We start from the raw sequence: 22,267 nt of genomic DNA, 5'->3' as shown, positions 1-22,267 counted from the left end.
GAATGGTTGTCTGTGTCTATGTGTCAGCCCTGTGATGACCTGGCGACTTGTCCAGGGTGTACCCCGCCTTTCGCCCGTAGTCAGCTGGGATAGGCTCCAGCTTGCCTGCGACCCTGTAGAACAGGATAAAGCGGCTAGAGATAATGAGATGAGATGAGATATTTTCTATTCATTTTACAACTTATGGTGGTAAATAAAAGTGTGACTTTTCACGGAAAACACAAAATTGTCTAGTTGACCTCAAACTTTTGAACGTATAAAGGAGCTTGTTTTTTGGGTTTTGTTTGCCTTTAAAGAAAATACTGAGTTTGACGATGGCAGCCTCCGGCGGTGGTGGGGGTCACTGCAGCGCGTTTGTGATTTGAGCAGGAAGAGAGAGAGAGAGAGAGAGAGGAGGTTTCCACTGCAGTCCCAAGGATCTGCTGCCTCCCTCCTTCATCAATCCCCTAAAAACCCGCTCGTGCGCTTCCGTTTTCGGGGTAAGTGCTCACATTTGTCTTGTTTTTAAAACTACTCTTGAACACCGCTTTTAAAACACAGCCTTTAACCATTGCGCAGATTCACCAATAAGCGTTTTGGTGTAAATAAATGCTTGAACTTTGTTTTGTTGTTTGTCGCGCGCGCCAACATTCATCAGGAAAACGTGTTTCAGTCCAGTAGCACGTGACATGTTTGATTTGCTTTGATATGTAACATTTTGTGTATGTTGTGTCTCTGGACCATCATGTCAGCCTGCTGGTTTGAACCTAACAGTACTGGGAAATCCGTAGAAGTGTGCGTTTATTAATTTAAACACACACACACACACACACACACACAAAAAAAAAAAAAAAAACAGTAGCCACATTTTATTCAAAGATGCATCAGTAGCACTACAGGCCAGGACTGTTACTGAAAACGTGGCCCCTCTGTAACATATTTGAAAACACTTCTGAGAGTGTGCTGTAAAGCATCACATGTAGCCTTCTCAGCTCTTAATTGTGTTTACACACAATAGATGCCCAAAAGAGAACGTCAAGGACGTTTTAAATCCCCTTTTTACCTATTATTCTATGAAATGATCCACCCACAACAGAGCACTGTATCCTGGAGGTGATTCGGCAACACATTGTCTTTCTTTGTTTTGTTTTGTGTCTTTTCACCACCCATGTATGAGATCAGTCCCATTTCCTGCCAGGAAAGGGAATGACAGGAGAATAAAGGTCTCTGATGCTGGAGCGGCGGCACGGTGGTGTAGTGGTTAGCGCTGTCGCCTCACAGCAAGAAGGTCCTGGGTTCGAGCCCCGGGGCCGGCGAGGGCCTTTCTGTGTGGAGTTTGCATGTTCTTCCCGTGTCCGCGTGGGTTTCCTCCGGGTGCTCCGGTTTCCCCCACAGTCCAAAGACATGCAGGTTAGGTTAACTGGTGACTCTAAATTGACCGTAGGTGTGAATGTGAGAGTGAATGGTTGTCTGTGTCTATGTCTCAGTCCTGTGATGACCTGGCGACTTGTCCAGGGTGTACCCCCGCCTTTCGCCCGTAGTCAGCTGGGATAGGCTCCAGCTTGCCTGCGACCCTGTAGAAGGATAAAGCGGCTAGAGATAATGAGATGAGATGAGATGATGCTGGAGCTTGGTGTAATCTCATAGAACAGTCAGCAGCCCATGAAGATTTTCAGAAATAATCCTGAATGTAAATGTTTTTGGAAATCCAACTTGGGTGGTTGAAGTGTTCGGGCATTAAAGCAATGTGTAAACGGCTCACACACGGTGCTTATTGCGCTGCTTCTCGTCTGTCAGTTTCTGATGTAGTTGTGTGGTTGCCCCCCCCCCCCCCCCCCCCCCCCCCCCCCCCCCCCCCGTCCCATGAAGCCAGACAGTCCTCATCTCGATGACTTTTGGGCTGCATCACTACCCTTTGTCATAATTGTAACCTGTTATGATAACCTTAGTCAGAGTTTAAAACCCATGTGTGTATCACTATTATTAATGCTGTTGGCTTCACTCAAACACCACCTCTTGAGTTTCAGACGTAGTTCCGTGTGTATTTAAAGAGTACACATTTACTAGATTTAACACAGCTGGTCTGCTAGAACATCCGTGTCGTTTTCGTGAACACCCTTGAGACATGTTTAAAAAAGGAATACACAGTGTCTAAATTTGTTACTGTTTTTACCCAAGATACATTGCTCTCTTAGTTATCAGGCGAGAATAATTAATGGGTTGATCTTTTTGCAGACACTTTGCTCGCCTTTCACAATATCATACTATTGGTATTGTGTGTGTTGGCTGTCTAAGCTAAATTAGGAAGGTGTGTGAGAGAGAGAGAGAGAGAGCGAGCCCAAACCCTGGCTATGTGCTCATGCAGCATTTCACAGAGCTTTTTGTGTGTTTATTACGGCAGACATGTTTATTCCGAAGTGCAGTAAACAGATTTCATAGGAAATCCAAGGCTTGCAGCAGAGATAAACTCTGATGAGCTTAGATTTGAAAGATGCATCTTTAGTGTAGAGGTCAAGGTAGATAGATTATGTTGTAAGGAAATCTCAAATGGTTATTTTGTGTATTTATTTTTTATTGGTACAAAGAATGCCAATAATAAACAGTATATCTGGATGTGGCATGTTGTTCCATATTTATCTACAAGGTACTGATGATCTGAAAAGCATTTTTGTACATCATTTGATAAACTACTGAAGCTGGGTCTGGATTTTATGATTATAGTACTCTTAAGTCTCTTTCTTGTCACACTGTATGAGCTGATGTATATAAGACTTTGTCTTATTAAAAAAATGTAATAATAATGAACATCTGTCCTGTTGCTGCAGTGTTCGAGGAACTTTAATGCCATCTACTTTAAAGGTGTGAAAATGTAAGCAGATACATTGCTGTACTGAAAATTATGATATAGAGTTGTCCAGTTCTTATTTGGCTCCATCCCTTCAATAAACCATGTGATCATTTTAATGAACCACACAATTATAGAATATAATTGTGGCACACCTTTGATTGATTGATTGATTTCTTATTATTTTATTTATATGTTAGGGCTCGACATTAACTTTTTAATCCACTTGTCCAGTCGGACAAGCAGCAAGATTTTTCACTTGTCCTGACCATAACCTTTTTATTACTATGTATTTACTAGTTCAGTGAAAGGAAAGCGGTGAGCAAAGTTTATCAAAAAGCAGGTATAGTGATGATAATCATTATGCTTTCATGATTTTAAATTTTTCAATAAAACTCAGACTTTAACTGTAACAATAAACAGAAACCATCCAATCCCCCATTATGGTGCATGTGTTGTAACCCATTACCTGATCTGCAGTTTTAAGAGTAAGGGCCTCTGCATGCTCTTGCGACAAGGCTTTCACAGATAGCTTTTCACAGACAGTTGTAATTTATCGTTGAGCGGGGAGTAATAGGCGCGTGCGCGATGTTATTCACCGCTACAATGCAAGGGGGCGCGAAGTCGCGAAATCGCTAGGAGTATTTGGTGGGTGTGGTTAGTGGAGTGTTTATCCTCCGGTTACTTATAATGACTAGAACTGGAGTCGTATAGATGTACGTACTTCCTCACTTCCTCGATCAACCGCTCTTCGTGCTGCTCCATCTTTGCTCGTGTTTTTAAAAATGGCGGTGGTGAAAACAAACCAAACCGGGAAAGTAGGGAAGCGGAAGTGTGTGTACAGCGGATGTAGAGTGGACCAATCAGAGCCCTCTTGTCTGCGACGCTGTCTGCGAGGCTTCTGCGGTGGTCACAATTTTTGGGAGGTGCGCGCAAAGCGTCTGCGAAGGGGGGGGCTACGCAGACGCCATCTGCGACACCATCTGCGAGGACTGCGTTGTCAGCATAAATTGGCCTTTAGACTCACCCAAATTCAACGCCATCTGCGACACCATCTGCGAGGACTGCGTTGTCAGCATAAATTGGCCTTTAGACTCACCCAAATTCAAAGCTTCTGGAGGAAATAAAGCTAAATCTTGATTAATCCAGTAAAACTTGAAGTGTGAATCAATTTAAAGAAATGAAACCGAAAGAAAACAAGTTGGACATGATAAGGGTGACAGAATCAGGTTGTGAATGAAAACAAACCGGAAGTGAGTTCGACATTGTCATAAAATTCCCCTGAAATATTTTACGACGTTTGTGATGGTTAATGTGGACCATACAAAAAAATACAATGAATGTCCGAATGAAATGAAGATTCACCACAGACATTTATTTTATTGAGGTATTTGATTGCCATTTCTCCAATTTCTATGACTTCAAAGTCTAATTGTCTATAATTAGATATTACAGTGTGATTATTTTTACACACACACGCACACACACACACACACACACACACACACACACACACACACACACACACCTGCTGTACCCAGCTTCCCTGGAATTTCGAAAATAATAACATGGCCGGATCACTGACTGAACTAGTTTTGTTGAAACTTTATTGATGTAACTCTGGAAGAATTAATATTAATTTTTTGGTGATTTTCAACAATCCCTAAAAGATGTGGTCCCTAAAAGCTATAAAAGCATAAGGTATCATTACTATCTTGTCTGGGGCGGCTATATGTAATAGTCTGTTGAGTAATTTTCTCTCGTTTGTAAACCAAATTAGATCGGCCTATATGTAGAAAATGTGACAATAAAATAGGTAGACTACTTATACTATTTATGTAAACTGCTTATTACTTAACTCATATTTTATATTCTATTGCAACTTTAAGCAAGTCTTTAAGGAATTTGGCCTTATCTTGTAGCCTTAACAGCTCGCCAGCGAATATAAATAATATGCACATGAACAAATGACACTGTTAAACACCTCAGCATGTCTTTTACAGTTGTTTACCCCACCATCGGCAATGCTAAAGTCATTGGTACAAACAGTACAGTGCGCAACACCATCATTATTTTTTACCCCTATTAGGTAAGGGTACACTTTCATTTAGTCTGAGGTGGAGTGGGTTTTGTATTTTCGTTTTTTGGGGCAGTCTGCCATGACGCTCCTGGATATACTGAACTGATGGACTCTCGGTCTGGGAGAGAAGACATAAAGACCACCCACACAGAAGACTGATTGGTCTACTTAGCAAGACAGAACAATCAGGATGCTCTCTTTCTCTCTCTCGCGCTCTTGCTCGCTCTAGATTCTGGGATATTGTATCTAATTTGCGGGCGTCAGGGAGCCGCTATGCGAGAGACTCCTGGAACTTCCAGGAGAGTTCAGAATAATTCACCTTGTCCCATTGGACAAGCGGATGCGGATTTGACTCGCCCGGACCAAACATTTAGTTGTCCCGGACAGTCAGACGACCGTTAACGTCGAGCCCTGACATTACATTGCAGGCACTTAGCAGACACTCTTATACAGAGTGGTGTACAACGTACCCAGAGCAGCCTGGGGAGCAGTTGGGGGTTAGGTGCCTTGCTCAAGGGCACTATAAGGGCATTATAGAATATAATTTTGGCACCCCTTTGATTGATTTCTTATTATTTTATTTGTCATAGGACTTTGAAAATTCTTAACCTTTGGAAGCTTGAATTACAGATGCATTTTTAATTTTCACAGATGTTATGGCTAGACAGGCATCAGTAGCATAGTTGCACATGACATTTGTTTATATTAACTGACTAATCTCGTGTGACAGTATACAACAAAAAAGTTGAAAAGAATAGCCTCTGTAAACATATCTCTCAATCATACCAGCAGTTCCTTCTGACTATTTTTTCCTGCCAAGTGTTCACGATTCTGACATTCTTGATGATTGCCATGACAATTTTATTTTAAATAGCATATTTTACTTTGGAAGAGATTATCTATCTGTATTATGTCATTTGTAAATACTTTGCAGGAATGTCGGATCATTAATCTGCAGTGTAGACACACAGGCTTATTTAAAGATACCTCAGCCCTCTCAAAATATGACAAGAAGCGATAGGTAATTGAGAAGTCATTGGGGTATTTTGTGTGCTAAAATGGCATTCTTCTCAAATGTATATAATAATCCGCAACATATTTCTAGGGTTTAGTTGTCATATCCTTGCTGACTGCTTGTAAAATTCAACCACATAATGCTTTTCACACATACCAAGAACAGAGAGCAGGATAGTGTCTGGGTCAGTCACGTATCAAATCAAAGACGATGTGTTGTTATCATAGGACAGAGGAAATATAGATGAACTTAGACTAAAGAGCACTTGCATTAGGTTTCAGTCAGACACGACTGGATTGCAGCCAGATGTGCAACTGCATCAGTATGTCACGCATATGTCAGCAACTTGTGATTTTTTTTTTTAATATGGGCTCCACAGGTCTTCTTGGCATGTTAGTTAGGCAGAGGAAACCTTTGATACAAGTTTGAAAGGGTTAAGGAGCTGCAAAACAAATATATGGCTAGAAGGCAATTACTTGAATGTATTTGCATGATGTGTGTGATCATGGCATTTTTAGTTTTACTGACGTTTGCATGCAAGTTGGAACATATGCAAAGCAGTTAATAGTTTATATAACTTTTATTTTTTTTAAATTATTCAGTGTTTACTATGGAAACAAACTAATATGGAACGGGAAAAAATAAAACACCTAGTAAATAACAGAATAATGTGCTTACATACAGGCAACTATTTGATGGAGTGCAGATTTAATTAGACATTTTGACATCATTTGCTAGTCTAAATCTATTTCTTGTCCTGAATTGGAGTCAGTTTTGGAGATGTGCTGACACCACAATATGCAGATGAAATTGTGGTCATGTACACTGTCAGAAATAGCGGTACAGTAGGAGTCCATTTCAGTACCCCAAGGTACAGTCTACACTAATGTACCCCCTAGGGCTCATTATTGGACCTTGGGGTAACTGTGTGTACCTTTTTTTAGGGCCAAAAAGGTACATATATGTTCCCAAGCAGTATATAAAGGGTACAAATAAGTACCTTAGAGGGTACTGACCCAGTGACAAGCCTTTGTACCCTGAAAGGTATAATAATTAACAATTATTCCATGAAATCGAGTCAAACGTGAGCTGATGGCCTACGCGCTGAGTTGGCTTTAAGCCATGTATGATGAGATTGACTGGAATAACTGTTTTATTATATTCACATTCACTGGATTTTCACTGGATTTTTATTTTTTGCAAATTCGATAAATAAAAACGTTATACAAAATATCCGACAAAACCATTTCCGCTTAGGCGGACTTCTTAAAAACCTATTGATGGCTGCACGAATTGAATTTAGTGGGGTTTTTTTGAGCTTCTGAACCAGTCTAAAAAAACTTCAACAAATTTTAATGCTTAAAGATGAAGAATGTAAACAAACCTGCGAAATGACAGTAGCAGTTTGCAAAAGAAAGAAAAAATTCTTGAAAAAAAAAGATGTTCTTACCATCAAATACTTTCATTCCATATTTTACTGCTTTTTTGTTTTGTATTTTTGGGGTTTTGTTTTCAAGCAGAGTTTTTATTTCGTTCTCGGTTGGTTCAGCAACACGCGCCGCCATTTTGTTTTTCTCTACTCATGATATATGAGCTGATAGCCTAGTAGTAGAGTAGCCAATCAGAGCGCGCAATTGCTCATATCCATTGAATATGGATATAATAATTAACTTTATTTTCTGAGAGTGTAGTTTATCACAATGCTTAAAAAATGTGTTAACATTGTCCATAAAGCCTGCTGTTACCACAGACAAGCCATCATGTATAGTTTAGCTGTAGCATTTACAATTTTTTAGACTTTGCATTTTTTAGACTTTGCATCTGCTTTTTTAGTTAAAGCAGGGGTCAAATATGAATAAAGCTTATTCAGTAGAAAAGGCAGTTCAATGAAGGGGAAAGGACATCAGACATAGGATATACACATTTTCTTCTAGTAGCTGTTACTGTCAATTTGCATTGAATGTTTAATGAGAAGGGCGGCACGGTGGTGTAGTGGTTAGCGCTGTCACCTCACAGCAAGAAGGTCCGGGTTCGAGCCCCGTGGCCGGCGAGGGCCTTTCTGTGCGGAGTTTGCATGTTCTCCCCGTGTCCGCGTGGGTTTCCTCCGGGTGCTCCGGTTTCCCCCACAGTCCAAAGACATGCAGGTTAGGTTAACTGGTGACTCTAAATTGACTGTAGGTGTGAATGTGAGTGTGAATGGTTGTCTGTGTCTCTGTGTCAGCCCTGTGATGACCTGGCGACTTGTCCAGGGTGTACCCCGCCTTTCGCCCGTAATCAGCTGGGATAGGCTCCAGCTTTCCTGCGACCCTGTAGAACAGGATAAAGCGGCTACAGATAATGAGATGAGAATGAGATGTTTAATGAGAAATTATGAGCCTTTGCCTTGTGAGCTAAGAAAATGAGTGGGTGGGATTGTGGACTCTTTAGTCAGTAAAAATGGAGGCATTGCTTTTTATTAAATTAATTATGACCACACCATATTTTGCCTTGCTATTTTCTTACTGTTGTTTGGTTCACGTCTAGTCATCTTATCCATCAACATACACTAGGGTTCTTGTGGTAAAAAAAAAAAAATTGTTTTTCTTTTCCTCTGTATGCTAGAATTTTCTTGTAACGAATGTTGGCACCTCTGCTGCTCTTTGAGGCCAGGCTGTTTCAACCTGGAACCTTAGCTCATCAATTCAGCACTTGGTTTCTTGGTAAATAATCAGTACTCTTTCTGAGTTAACTCTGATTATTGGGACAGAACATGCTGTTGTGGGTCAGGCGCTCATCACAGAACATTGCTGGACAAGAAAGTGAAATGCATGCAGTGTGGAAGATGTGTGAGTTGATTGGACTATGATGATGCCCAACATGGGGACTGTTTCAGGAAAATGCCTTCCAGCACCATTAGGATAGTTCAAGGGTGGTGATTCATGAGAAGCGGGTATTCTAATCTTCCTTCCTGTTGTACTGATGCTGAAATATGATATGCCTGGTATTTGACATGACTGAACGATCTTTGCACAGCATTTGTTCCTGTCAAGAGAGCAGCTTTCAGAAATGAATTACAAGCCGTGATACAGTTCAAGTTCATTAATTTGAGCTCATGTTTCCTCACTGTGTCCCTGCAGAAAAATGATTCCGCTCACCGAATTCCGTCAGTTCTCAGACCAGCAGCCAGCATTCCGAGTCCTAAAGCCATGGTGGGATGTCTTTGCAGAATATCTCTCCGTGGTCATGCTCATGATTGGCGTGTTTGGCTGCACGCTCCAGGTTAGTGCCAGAACTTTTATCTTGAAATTCTCTTCTCAGCATTTGGATATGATTTGAATGTGGCTCCCACTCCTTTCCTTGCAGAATACTTTCTCTGTTTGGGATTCATTCAATGAATAGCTTGACTGAAGGGCAATTAAAACGTTCTTTGCAGATTGAGAATAAACAGACAGTGTGACTATGGACTAGAATATAGCCTTCTTCTTGTGCAAGGAGTGGAAAATGAATGCCTTCATGCCACAGTCAGATCACTCCAGCTCCATCTGTTCACAGACGGGCAACGGTTGCCTGATGTGTGATTAATAGTGGAATGTTGGTTTGCTTACAGGACGGAGCAGCAATTACAGCGGTCACACACAACACAGATTAGCCCCCTATTTCCTTGCTCCCTCCTCGGCCCTGCACTGCTTGTAAAAATTTAGTTTCTCCTGCAGTGTCCTTCCTTTCTCCTCCTCCAGCCAGTCATGTGTCCTGTCTGTTTCTTTATCCAAGTTCCTGTGGATAATCCTAATAATCATTTAGATTAACCCTTTGGGGTCAAGAACTTCTCCGGCGAAGCTCGACAGGTTTAGAGTGAGTAGGTCATGTATTTAGATAAATATCTTTGAGTTTTTTATCATACAAGCATGATAAACATATTGACAAACTTTATACTTTACAGTTTACTATGTGCCCACTTCCAAATAATATTATAGTTTTAAAATAACCTAAATTAGATGAAACATGAAACTTGTCACCTTACTCAGGCTACGTTTACATTACGTCGAATCAGCGGATCATCAGATTAACGTTCTTAAAACGATTCGCGTTGACACTAAAACCGTTAGCCGTGCACACAGCAACGCCAATACGCGGATACGCTCGGCTCCGCAGGCATCCTGCGCTCCAAATCACTCCGCCCTGAACAGCGAGTGCCCTCTGGAGGGTGCGCACTCCGGCCCTGCGCAGCTCACACAGCGCGCGAGTGAAGTGAACAAGCCACGATTCGGGACTGAGCCGCTGTGTGTGAGATCCCAGCGCAGATCACTTATTACTTGCAAGTGGAAGGATGGCAAGCCTAAAGACAATCATAACTACACAATGGGCAGTATTTGCATCAGTATTTGCAGTATTTTCATACTTTTATACTCTTTAATGAAAGGTGATACAAGGCGGAAGTCTGCGCCGTTTTTCAGCAGTCGTGTCACATGACCAACGCCAGCGAATCAGGAAGGTGGATGTCACAGTGACGTTGTCCAATGAGACGCCAGCTAGAGCTCAGCACAGCGTATTCGCGTATTCTCAATGTTTACACAGCACCGGAGCTGATACGATCTAGATTGAATACGTGGACGCTGGCGGATTCCCGTTTCCCCGCTTTTTCAGGGGGGTTAATGTAAACGGACAGTGCGTCCGCGAAGAAAACGAGACAGATACGGTCTAGTGTAAACGTAGCCTCAGTCACACCAGAGTCAGAGCACTAAACGTGTAATTACGCATTCATAAAAGACTATTCACATGGTAATGGCATGATAATCACTTTCACTCTTTTGGTTTCAGTTGGTTTCTCTTTCGTGGTGGGAACGCCCACCATAAACAGGATACCTCCAAATAGTTTAGGCTATTTGGAGGTAAAACTTGTTTCGACATGGCACGTGGATTTTATGTGCTTCGGATGATTCAGGACAGTGATTCAATTCATGATTAATTTCATGATTCAGGACAGCAGTTCAATTCAATTTTGAGAACTGCAACACTGATGATGAGTGGTGGTTTTCATTATTTATTTATTTATTTATTTTTACTTTGAGTCGATCCTGCTGAAGATCAATTTGAGTAAGTGTAAATATTTCTTCTGTTTCTGATGAGATCAGTTGATACAGTGGTGCTTGAAAGTTTGTGAACCCTTAAGAATTTTCTATATTTCTGCATAAATATGACCTAAAACATCATCAGATTTTCACACAAGTCCTAAAAGTAGATAAAGAGAACCCAGTTAAACAAATGAGACAAAAATATTATACTTGGTCATTTATTTAGTGAGGAAAATGATTCAGTATTACATATCTGTGAGTGGCAAAAGTATGTGAACCTCTAGGATTAGCAGTTAATTTGAAGGTGAAATTAGAGTCAGGTGTTTTCAATCAATGGGATGACAATCAGGTGTGAGTGGGCACCCTGTTTTATTTAAAGAACAGGGATCTATCAAAGTCTGATCTTCACAACAAATGTTTGTGGAAGTGTATCATGGCATGAACAAAGGAGATTTCTGAGGACCTCAGAAAAAGCGTTGTTGATGCTCATCAGGCTGGAAAAGGTTACAAAACCATCTCTAAAGAGTTTGGACTCCACCAATCCACAGTCAGACAGATTGTGTACAAATGGAGGAAATTCAAGACCATTGTTACCCTCCCCAGGAGTGGTCGACCAACAAAGATCACTCCAAGAGCAAGGCATGTAATAGTCAGTGAGGTCACAAAGGACCCCAGGGTACCTTCTAAGCAACTGAAGGCCTCTCTCACATATGGCTAATGTTAATGTTCATGAGTCCACCATCAGGAGAACACTGAACAACAATGGTGTGCATGGCAGGGGTGCAAGGAGAAAGCCACTGCTCTCCAAAAAGAACACTGCTGCTCATCTGCAGTTTGCTAAAGATCATGTGGACAAGCCAGAAGGCTATTGGAAAAATGTTTTGTGGACAGATGAGACCAAAATAGAACTTTTTGGTTTAAATGAGAAGTGTTATGTTTGGAGAAAGGAAAACACTGCATTCCAGCACAAGAACCTTATCCCATCTGTGAAACATGGTGGTGGTAGTATCATGGTTTGGGCCTGTTTTGCTGCATCTGGGCCAGGACGGCTTGCCATCATTGATGGAACAATGAATTCTGAATTCTACCAGCAAATTCTAAAGGAAAATGTCAGGACATCTGTCTGTGAACTGAATCTCAAGAGAAAGTGGGTCATGCAGCAAGACAACAACCCTAAGCACATGAGTCGTTCTACCAAATAATGGTTAAAGAAGAATAAAGTTAATGTTTTGGAATGGCCAAGTCAAAGTCCTGACCTTAATCCAATTAAAATGTTGTGGCAAGTAGTTCATGTGTGGAAACCCACCAACATCCCAGAGTTGAAGCTGTTCTGTACAGAGGAATGGGCTAAAATTCCTCCAAGCCGGTGTGCAGGACTGATCAACAGTTACCGGAAACATTTAGTTGCAGTTACTGTTGCACAAGGGGGTCACAGCAGATACTGAAAGCAAAGGTTCACATACTTTTGCCACTCACAGATATGTAATATTGGATCATTTTCTTCAATAAATAAATGACCAAGTATAATATTTTTGTCTCATTTGTTTAACTGGGTTCTCTTTATCTACTTTTAGGACTTGTGTGAAAATCTGATGATGTTTTAGGTCATATTTATGCAGAAATATAGAAAATTCTAAAGGGTTCACAAACTTTCAAGCACCACTGTATGTGTGCGCTGCACAGGAAAAATGACTGAGCAGTTTTTCCAGAGTTAAAAGTATTTTCCTCAAAAATAGTTAATTTTGCTCAATTTTGAGTTTAGAGATTAAAATTTGGAGTTTTAATGGGAGCAAAATTAGAGTAATTGTGTAACAGAGTAACATAGTTGGTTGTGTCTCTGAACTTAGTGAAATAGTACAAGAGTTAATTTCAAGAAACACTGAATAGAGTCAAGTACCAAAATAAAGTCAAATACCAGATAAATGAAGATGTTGTAAAAAGCAGTTTTAGAACTGTGTTGGAATGTGTGAAAAAACATGACCATTGTGACTTGACCTGATGGGATTAAGAGTTGGTAGTGGGAGGGATTTTCACTCTTCTCATTGAATAGAATGGAAATTTTTACCCTTCTCATTGAATATCCCTCCCACTGCCAACCCTTTATCCCAAAACAATAGGACATAATTTTTTTCTGATGGCCAGTTAATTGTCCGAATCAGTGGAGCAGATTTAAGTTTTTGTGCTTGATCCATTCCTAAAACTGAACAGAATCACCTCAAGTGATCAAAACAGTTCATCACAATGGGTAAGGTCATGCTTTTTCACACATTCCAACACAGTTCTAAAACTGCTTTTTACAGCATCTTCATTTATCTGTTTTTTTTTTTAAAGTACAATCATGACATACATACTACATGGATATTATTGTAGCAGAACTTGTGCTGAATACAAAAAGTCATATGACATTGAAAATACTGCTTAGATTTGTTGAACTTGACAACAAAATCAGAGCATGCCAAAATCAGAGTGCCAGAAAATACCCTTAGACCCCAGAGGACTAAACAAACAGCTGTGATTAGATCTGTTGGATCTGGGTGGGACTATCCACCCTAAGCTCATCTTGTGGAGTGTATTGTGGCAGTCCTTAGAAGTGCTTGCATTATAGCTTGTAAGCACTGCTTGATGATTTGCATGAATTTATGTCACAAAGCCTGGAAAGTGATGTCTGTCATCACTGACCTTATTAATTTTTTTTCCTGTCATCATGGAATAGTATTCCTGTTATGAATAGGAGAGATAAGCTCACAACCCAGCTAAAATGCTGTGTGGTTAGAGGATGATTGAGTGGGCCAGGGGCACATCATGCAGATTTTGAGTTCTTTTAGGGCTGATGCTCTAATATGTGTTGCATATTAAACAAGCTCTGGATACAATGCTGTTGAGCTTTGCCCCAAAAGTGTTTAGCAGTCTAGCTGTTCCGGGTGGTTTTCGCTCTACTCTACAGCTGATGGTGCCTTTTATTTTGGAACAAACTCCAGACAGGGCCTCCCACACAAAGCAGATTATAATTCACCTCCCAGACACGGACCAGGCAAGGAGGGAAAGACCTTTCAGTTTTATGGCAGGAATTCCATAAGTAATTTGGGTTCATAACCAAATACCAACCAGTAGCCATGAAATTTGCTGCTCTGTTTGAGAATGCTTGTGCTGTAAGTGTTTGAATGTGTTTGTGCCATTTAAGTGAGCATGTCTCCCTCTGGAGTCTCTTGGAGTCATGAGCGTAACTACTCATTTCCTGTTTGAATCACACTGATGTCAATACCCAAAAATAGAACTTGACCATCCCATGCTGTTTCCTTTCCTAAATAATTATGTTATCTAATTATGTGACCTCATTTTTGCACAGTTTTATTTTTTGGTTTGGCATGAAAATGGCCCCTGATGATTTATTGCTTTTTATACTTTTAATGTTCCTTGTTTTTCTTATCTTCCCAGAAGAAGAATCACTCAGGAACTCAAGTGGTTGAAAGGCATTAGAAAATCAGTGCATCTGAGTGAAGCTCAATTACACTGGCTTCTCATGTTTTATTACTGACATTGTCTTTCCATTACCATTTCAGGTCATGCAGGACAAAATCATATGTCTTCCTCAAAGGGCGTATGCCTCAAACCAAACGGAGCTCGCAAGGGATCCGACCAATTCTTCTTTTCCACCTGTCTCCCCAGTGCCTGTATCCGAAATGACGGGACTCAAAACCAACTTGGATCTGCAGCAGTACAGCTTTGTAAACCAACTGTGCTATGAAAAAGCTCTGCATTGGTATGCCAAGTATTTTCCTTACCTGGTGCTCATACATACACTTGTGTTCATGGTGTGCAGTAATTTCTGGTTCAAGTTCCCTGGCTCAAGTTCAAAAATTGAACACTTCATTTCCATATTGGGAAAATGTTTTGATTCTCCGTGGACTACAAGGGCTCTGTCTGAGGTGTCAGGCGAGAGTCCAGAGGAGAAAGACCAGAAAAAGACCAGTGCAAGTAGATCAAACCTTAATACCTCCACCGGGGAGGGTAATCTGGAGAAGACCCAGTCATTGAGATCTATTCCTGAAAGGATTGTGGTGGACAAACCAACAGCAAGTGCACTTGACAAGAAAGAAGGAGAGCAAGCCAAAGCATTGTTTGAGAAGGTAAAAAAGTTCAGACTTCATGTGGAGGAAGGGGATCTGTTGTATCTCATGTATGTTCGACAGACTGTTATTAAAGTGATCAAATTTGTTATTATCATTGTCTACAGCAGTGCTCTGGTGTCGGAGGTTAGACTTACAGTTCTATGTGTAGCAGATGTAGAGAATATGACTGGCTACAAAACATTTTGGTGCAAGCACACTATGGCCCATCTCTTCTCCAAGCTCTGCTACTGCTATTTGTGTTTTGTAACTGTCTATGGATTAACGTGCGTTTATACATTCTACTGGCTTTTGTACCGTTCCCTGAAAGAATACTCTTTTGAATATGTGCGGCAGGAGACTGGAATTAACGACATCCCTGATGTGAAAAATGATTTTGCTTTTATGTTGCACATGATTGACCAATATGATCCTCTGTATTCCAAGAGGTTTGCAGTGTTTCTGTCTGAGGTGAGTGAAAACAAACTCAAACAACTCAACCTGAACCATGAGTGGACCGTAGAAAAACTTCGCCAAAAACTGCAGACCAATGCCAGCGACCGATTGGAGCTTCAGCTCTTCATGCTTTCAGGGCTCCCAGATACAGTCTTCGAAGTCACCGAGCTACAATCCTTGAAATTGGAGATTATTAATAATGTCACAATCCCTGCAGCCATTTCTCAGCTGGAAGATCTTCAGGAGCTTTCTCTGCACCAGTGTACCCTCAAAATCCACACAGGGGCCCTCTCTTTCCTGAAGGAAAACCTTAAGGTTCTGCGTGTGAAGTTTGATGACAACCGTGAGCTTCCTCTATGGCTCTACAGTCTTCGAAACTTGGAGGAACTCCATTTAATTGGATCTCTGAGTCCAGATGCATCAAAGAATATAACCCTGGACTCTTTACGTGACCTCAAATCCCTTAAGACCTTGACACTCAAAAGCAATCTTACAAAGATCCCCCAGTCAGTTGTGGATGTGTCCAGCCACCTGCAGCGTCTGTACGTGCACAACGATGGCACCAAGCTGGTCATGCTGAACAACCTAAAAAAAATGGTACATCTTATAGAGCTTGAGCTGGTGCATTGTGACCTTGAACGCATTCCACATGCCATCTTCAGTCTGACGCATCTGCAGGAGCTGGACCTTAAGGAGAACAGCTTGCGCTCTATTGAGGAGATCATCAGCTTCCAGCACCTCCGGAAACTTACATGCCTAAAGCTCTGGTACAATTCAATCACTCACATCCCTGAGCATATCAAGAAGCTGAGCAGTTTGGAGCGCCTCTATTTTAGCCACAATAAGATTGAGATTTTGCCTTCGCACCTGTTTCTGTGCAATAAATTGCGCCATCTTGATCTTTCCCACAATGACATCAGCTTCATTCCTCCAGAAGTAGGTGTTCTTCAGAGCCTTCAGTACTTCTCCGTCTCTAGCAACAAAATCGAGAACCTCCCAGATGAACTTTTCTTCTGCAAGAAGCTGAAGACCCTCAAGCTCGGGAGGAACCTGCTTTCTGTGCTTTCACCAAAGATTTCCTACCTGGCTTCACTGACTTATTTGGAGTTAAAAGGCAATCATTTTGAAGTTTTGCCAGCTGAGCTTGGCTGCTGTCAAGCCTTGAAGCGCAGTGGCCTTGTGGTAGAAGACACCCTGTTTGACACTCTACCTTCAGACGTCAGGGATAATATGAAAGCCGAGTGATGTTTCTTAGTTTTGGCAAAATTCCTCTAATGAAAAAAAAGGGCAGCATTATACATTCTTGTTAACTGAACGTGTATCCCACTCCCACACTCAATATTTTGACGTTTACGGGTGAGTACCTGCTTTTAAATGCTTAGATTTTTGAAAGAAAATGTTATCTTATGAACAAAATGAAGTTTCTTTGGAGTAGAGTTTAGTACTGTATTGTACCTCAGAGTTGATGTAGATGTTTCAAGGATTTAAGAAAATGTTATATTAGATCATTCATTTATACAGTATAAGCACCTTATTATGTAGAATTCTCTACTGTATCAAAGAAAAGAGGTTCGCCTCAGTGTTAATGTATATTCAAAGACGGTCGTTGCATTGCATGTATTATATTACTAATAATGGTAAGGATTTCATTGTCTAGGTGCAGGTTTTACAAAACAAGGACTGAACCATGCTAGCCTGCCAAACTGCAGTATTTTGCCTTTGTAAAGACCAAATGATCTTTGCAGCCCTTTAAGGTTTCTAACAAGGGTGATAGATGGAGAAGGGCTTATCTTGTGAGTGGTTATATGCCGTATTTAGATCAGCTATGTCACAACTCTTTTGTTTGGAGTCTGTTATGTTAAATGTCTCATTTCCCCAGTATTTTTCACTAAACCAAGCTCAGTGAGTGACTGGTTCCAGTAATAGAAAGGGACTGGAATACTGGGCTACTACAAAGTTTCCACCATGTACAGTTTATCTGCTGCATACAGGGTGTTTCAAAAAATTTGATATTATTTGAGATCTAAATATCCCAGAAACTACCTAGTCTAGGCTTAATGTTCAGCAATATAAGATTTATTTCTCAAAATTTGAATGAGAAATTCAAAGGTATGTGGATTCCATGATCCTTTTGCCCTGCACACACAGCCTTCCTCTTTGAATTTTTTGTGCCGTGTCCAAATCTGCATTGCAGTTGGTGCATTTTTAGAGAATTCTCTCATAAATGCATGCTGCACAGTCTTGTTCGATTGTGTTCGAGCGGACTCTAACACACAAAACGCCTTTTCTTTTCCAGTGAATGGCATTTCTATATCTAAAAAGATTAAAAACAAAGAACATTAAACATAAAATTTTGACCTGTTTCCACACATGCTGTTAAAATTTGAGGTCAATTGAGCGAGAATTGGCAAAGTTATTAGATTGTGAAATGATATAAAATTTTTTGAAACACCCTGTATTTCACCATTTGTGACAGCAAAACTATGATTTTCTGATTTTCACATAAACAGTCAGACCAAACACGAATAAATTTCACCTTGCAGAAAAGTTAATTTGTTGAAGGGGAAAGGACATGAAAGTCATTCTTTTGGGTTGTGTATGCTGAACGATGTGTCAGTCTCCTGAGCCAATAGTAATGACACGTGGATGGAACTACGGTCTCTCTGGTCAGTAAAAAAAATGGAGGAGCTGCTTATTTTTTACGTAGTGGGCACACCAGACTTTTGCCTTCCTCTATAGTTTGTTTGTTTGTTTGTTTGTTTGTTTGTCTCTTTCTTTCTTTCTTTCTTTCTTTCTTTCTTTCTTTCTTTCTTTCTTTCTTTCTTTCTTTCTTTCTTTCTTTCTTTCTTTCAACTATTGCTTTGCACACACCTAAAAAATTGGCTGTCTCATACACTGACAGATGTTTGGGTATTCAGTTTTTTCTAGGTGTACTAGGATTTTCTTGTTCGCAGTTTTGGCACCTTTGCTACTATGACACTACTACAGTTTGCAATGAAATGTTAAAATCCCATCATATTGTTCAAAAGAATTTAGCATGTTTATAATATGTATGCATAAGAAGTGAAGAAACTGTAACTAATTTATATCGAGTGCTTTATTGAATTCTGTAACTTGTTGGGTCATGGAAGTGTTTGAAGGTTTAGGCACTGAAGGATAGAAGGAGTGGTGGCACCACAATAACTTTAGTGTTCTCAGGTAATCTGTCTATTCCTTTTCTTTGTGCATCACTGTTTTTACTGGTGTTTTTGACAAGCTGAAGGGAATCCTGTCAAAATATACCTCCTTGAAATACACTACGAGTGCTACTTTGTGCTATTGTAAGCTATTTATTCACAGTTTTTTATAGTATTGCTAATATAGCTGGACTGATAGATTTCCATTTTTGCTATACTGGCTTGGACAGCCTTTCTCTACAGTGATATTTGGTCATTATATCACTGCTCACTAGATCACTACTCGCAAATAGGTTCTTGCCAGATGTTTTTTTTTTTTTTTTAATCTGCCACTACCTCTCTGCAGCTCACATACTAGCTATTCAGCTATATCCAAATAATAATTGTTTTGCCATTTGTTTTACTTGGGATATAACTAGACTGTTTTCATCTAAAAGCTTTTGTTTGGATAGATATCATGTACAAAAGTTTTTTTTTAATTGGTTTGTTTTGGAGCTGAAAAAGTGTGCCTATTAAAAAGGGAGCATTAAACTTAGACTCTCTTAATTGCAATTAATTGCCTTTGCACTGTTAATGTTATACTGTAAGATTTTATACTCAAGAGCTTGCTGTAGTTTTCCTTTTCTGTGCAAAAAAAATTGGTTAATACAAAAAATAAATATATAGAACAGTATTCTGGACATGCATTTTCTGTCTTTTGTTTTGTTGCTGGTAAATTTGTCATGAAAAGTTTACCTGATTCCTGATTTAAAATGATGCAACAGTCTCGATATTTACTGCTGACACTATGGCCCTACTGACACATGGGTTTAGCAATAAAGTTAACTTTGTATAAAGTTTTCACAAAGCTATTGGTGGGAATCTTGTAGCTAAAGCAACAATACGATCTGTTTAAAATGTTCTATATGAAAATCACATTCATTGATGTAACGCTGTTTAATCAGACAAACACACTAGAGAGCAAGGCAGCATTCACTTCCTGAATAAATGGAGTTTTGAATTAAAGTAAGTTTGCTTATTTTACAGTATTCTAAAATGTTGTATGGTAAATGGTTATAAGAGATGCAATGATATATATATATATATTAGGGCTGTAACAATATGCGTATCGAAATCGAAATCGCGATACGCAGAGCCACGATCCGTGTCGCGATACAAGAAGGCAGAATCGCGGTACACCCTTTCAAACTTCTCCTCAGCCCAAAAACAGAGGCGCTTCCAAACTTCAATTTATGAATACTTTACTTTTTATTTAAATTACATTTTAAACTTACTTAAATTACTTTTATTTTTTATATCTATTAGTAAGTCGTTTTTTCGCCGACCTGCGACAATCTTCTGCGAGTCACGCAACGTCCACACTCGCCACTGGCAGAGCATTCATTTCTTTTAAGCGGTCGCCATTCTGGTTGCGACGCGGGGAGCGAATCTGTAAACAAGCAGCTCATTGGCTGGCTAGGTGTGCCACAAGCCAATCACAATCACTTGACCGGAAAGGCATGCAGTGTTGCCAGATTGGGCAGGTTTAGGTGCTTTTTGGCTGGTTTTGAACATATTTTGGGGTGGAAAACGTTACAGTATCTGGCAACACTGAGCGTCTGTTTCACCATAAAAATTCCGTAATTTCCATCTGTTTTCCGCGATCACAGAAAATCATTGGCCCTATGAGAGTGAGACAGTGAGAGAGCCACCCCTATACCCCCCCCCAAAAAAAAAAAAAAAAACTTAATGGATTTACACGATTTGGAAAAATGACTTTTTCAGAACCGAAAAAAAACAGAGCTTCTGGCTCAACAGTATTATTTTGAGAAATAAAACAATCTTTGGATATATATTTGTTCATTTTTGCATACATATTACTCATTCTCTGCAGTGGTCTGAATTATTTGTTATTAAATAGTTAATGTAAGTAAGTAAATGTTAATAAGTCAAATTTACTACTTTAAAAAAACATTTAAAAAAAATCGTGGGTGTATCAAATCGTGGGTCAAAAATCGCGATACGAATCGAATCGTGAGTTGGGTGTATCGTTACAGCCCTTATATATATATATATATATATATATATATATATATATATATATAAAATTTTATTTTTTGGGGGGGTTGTTATTGCTTAAACAGGCATTCATGCTGCTTATTGTGACTGCTTAAATATTGCAAAATACAAGATATTGCTTTGGAAAGAGTGCATCTGACACTGTTGCTGTTCCTAGTTACCGCCGCCAACTTCGTTGGAGGAGGTTATGTTTTCACCTCTGTTTGTTTGTCCGTTCCCAATGTAACTTAAAGGGCTGATGACACGAACATGACTCTATGCAATTTCTTAAATAAACTATACAACATGGCAAACATGTTAGATTTCTGTTATAATTACGTGAAAATAAGCTGTTGTTACGCAAATATCCAACTTTTAATTGCACAGCGCAAGAAAACTGGTTCCGTGGCTCGCGGCCATGTTGTGACGTCAGTGGGAGAACACGCTGCGGTTCACTGGCTGTTCTACTCTGGTTCTACTCAATGGAAATGGCGCATGAAAACGCCGGTGAACTCTCTAGTGCTAGCTCTTCCTCTTCTGGGAGTCTAGAATTGTGTTGATCTCTTCCGAATAGAATCTATGATAGCCTACCCTCTTTACCCTTTGCCTCTCGTTGCTAGGCGGCAGTTACATGAAAGCCACAAGCTTTCACAAGCAAATACATGACTGATATCACGCCGACTTTATGATTACATTTATGATTATCATGTAGAATCTATAGCTCTACGTACCTTTATCTTATGTCGTTTCACAACACATGTTCTGACAGGAGGACTGTCTTTGGATCCGGCATAGCTACTAGTAGACCCCGTCCAGAATACTGGCAGTGTTGCCAGATTGGGAGGAATCCTGCCCAGTTGGGCGGTTTCAAGTGCATTTTGGTGGGTTTTGAACATATTTTGGGCTGGATAACAGATACTGCTGACATTTTCCAGCCCAAAATATGTTCAAAACCCACCAAAATGCACTTGAAACTGCTCAACTGGGCGGGAAACCTCCCAATCTGGCAACACTGTGTAGGCACTGCTGATGGTAGTAACACACGTTTGTGCTGAACTGAACACCCAAGAGATTCTTTTAAGCTGGGAAGGGTGTCAAAACAATCCAAATCGAAGTGTTCAGAGCACAGGATGGATGTTGGTGAGGGCTCCCACTTGTCACGAGTGCGCCTGACTTGCTTCACCCACTTCGCATGCAGCTTGGGATCTCTGGGAAACTTGAATAAACTTGTCGGCAACACAACGCAAAGGCATAATAACTAATATATATATATATATATATATATATATATATATATATATATATATATATATATATATATATATGTGTGTGTATATGTATAATAATAATACTAATAATGACAAACTGGTAAGTTAGGAGGAAGGTTCTTTCGCTGACGTCATATAGCTCCTCCTCCTCTTTCGTCTCCTGGGTGCTGCAGCCCTGTCAGATTTGCCCAAATAGCCGCGTTTTTTATCATAACTTGTAAAATAGGCGCCTTCGTGAATTAATATATGGATCA

At 40.1% G+C, this 22,267-nt stretch overlaps 1 protein-coding gene across 2 annotated transcripts; it reads left to right on the top strand.

Moving 5' to 3' along the window:
- The first annotated feature begins 392 nt into the window (after window positions 1–392).
- lrrc8c (leucine rich repeat containing 8 VRAC subunit C) lies at window positions 393–19,307 on the top strand. 2 transcript variants are annotated; one of them, XM_060919740.1, is made up of 4 exons: window positions 393–479; window positions 9,036–9,177; window positions 14,531–15,097; window positions 15,524–19,307. In XM_060919740.1, the coding sequence occupies exons 2-4, from the start codon at window positions 9,040–9,042 to the stop codon at window positions 16,775–16,777; spliced, it is 1,959 nt and encodes a 652-aa protein (XP_060775723.1). In that variant the 5' UTR covers window positions 393–479; window positions 9,036–9,039; the 3' UTR covers window positions 16,778–19,307. The 2 variants fall into 2 exon arrangements, with proteins under 2 accessions (XP_060775723.1, XP_060775722.1); XM_060919739.1 differs by having other exon boundaries at window positions 14,531–19,307.
- Window positions 19,308–22,267: the final 2,960 nt, after the last annotated feature.

This window comes from Neoarius graeffei, chromosome 4 (assembly GCF_027579695.1).
Source record: "Neoarius graeffei isolate fNeoGra1 chromosome 4, fNeoGra1.pri, whole genome shotgun sequence".
NCBI classification, from domain to species: Eukaryota; Metazoa; Chordata; class Actinopteri; order Siluriformes; family Ariidae; genus Neoarius; species Neoarius graeffei.
Note: the sequence above shows the minus strand (reverse complement) of the source record. Positions and strands in the feature narration are given on the sequence as shown.

Excerpts from the sequence above, each read along its gene's own strand:
- lrrc8c (XM_060919739.1), top strand. The coding sequence starts at position 9,040 with ATGATTCCGCTCACCGAATTCCGTCAGTTCTCAGACCAGCAGCCAGCA. Across the intron at positions 9,178-14,530 it reads TGTTTGGCTGCACGCTCCAG|GTCATGCAGGACAAAATCAT; the intron begins GTTAGTGCCAGA and ends TTACCATTTCAG.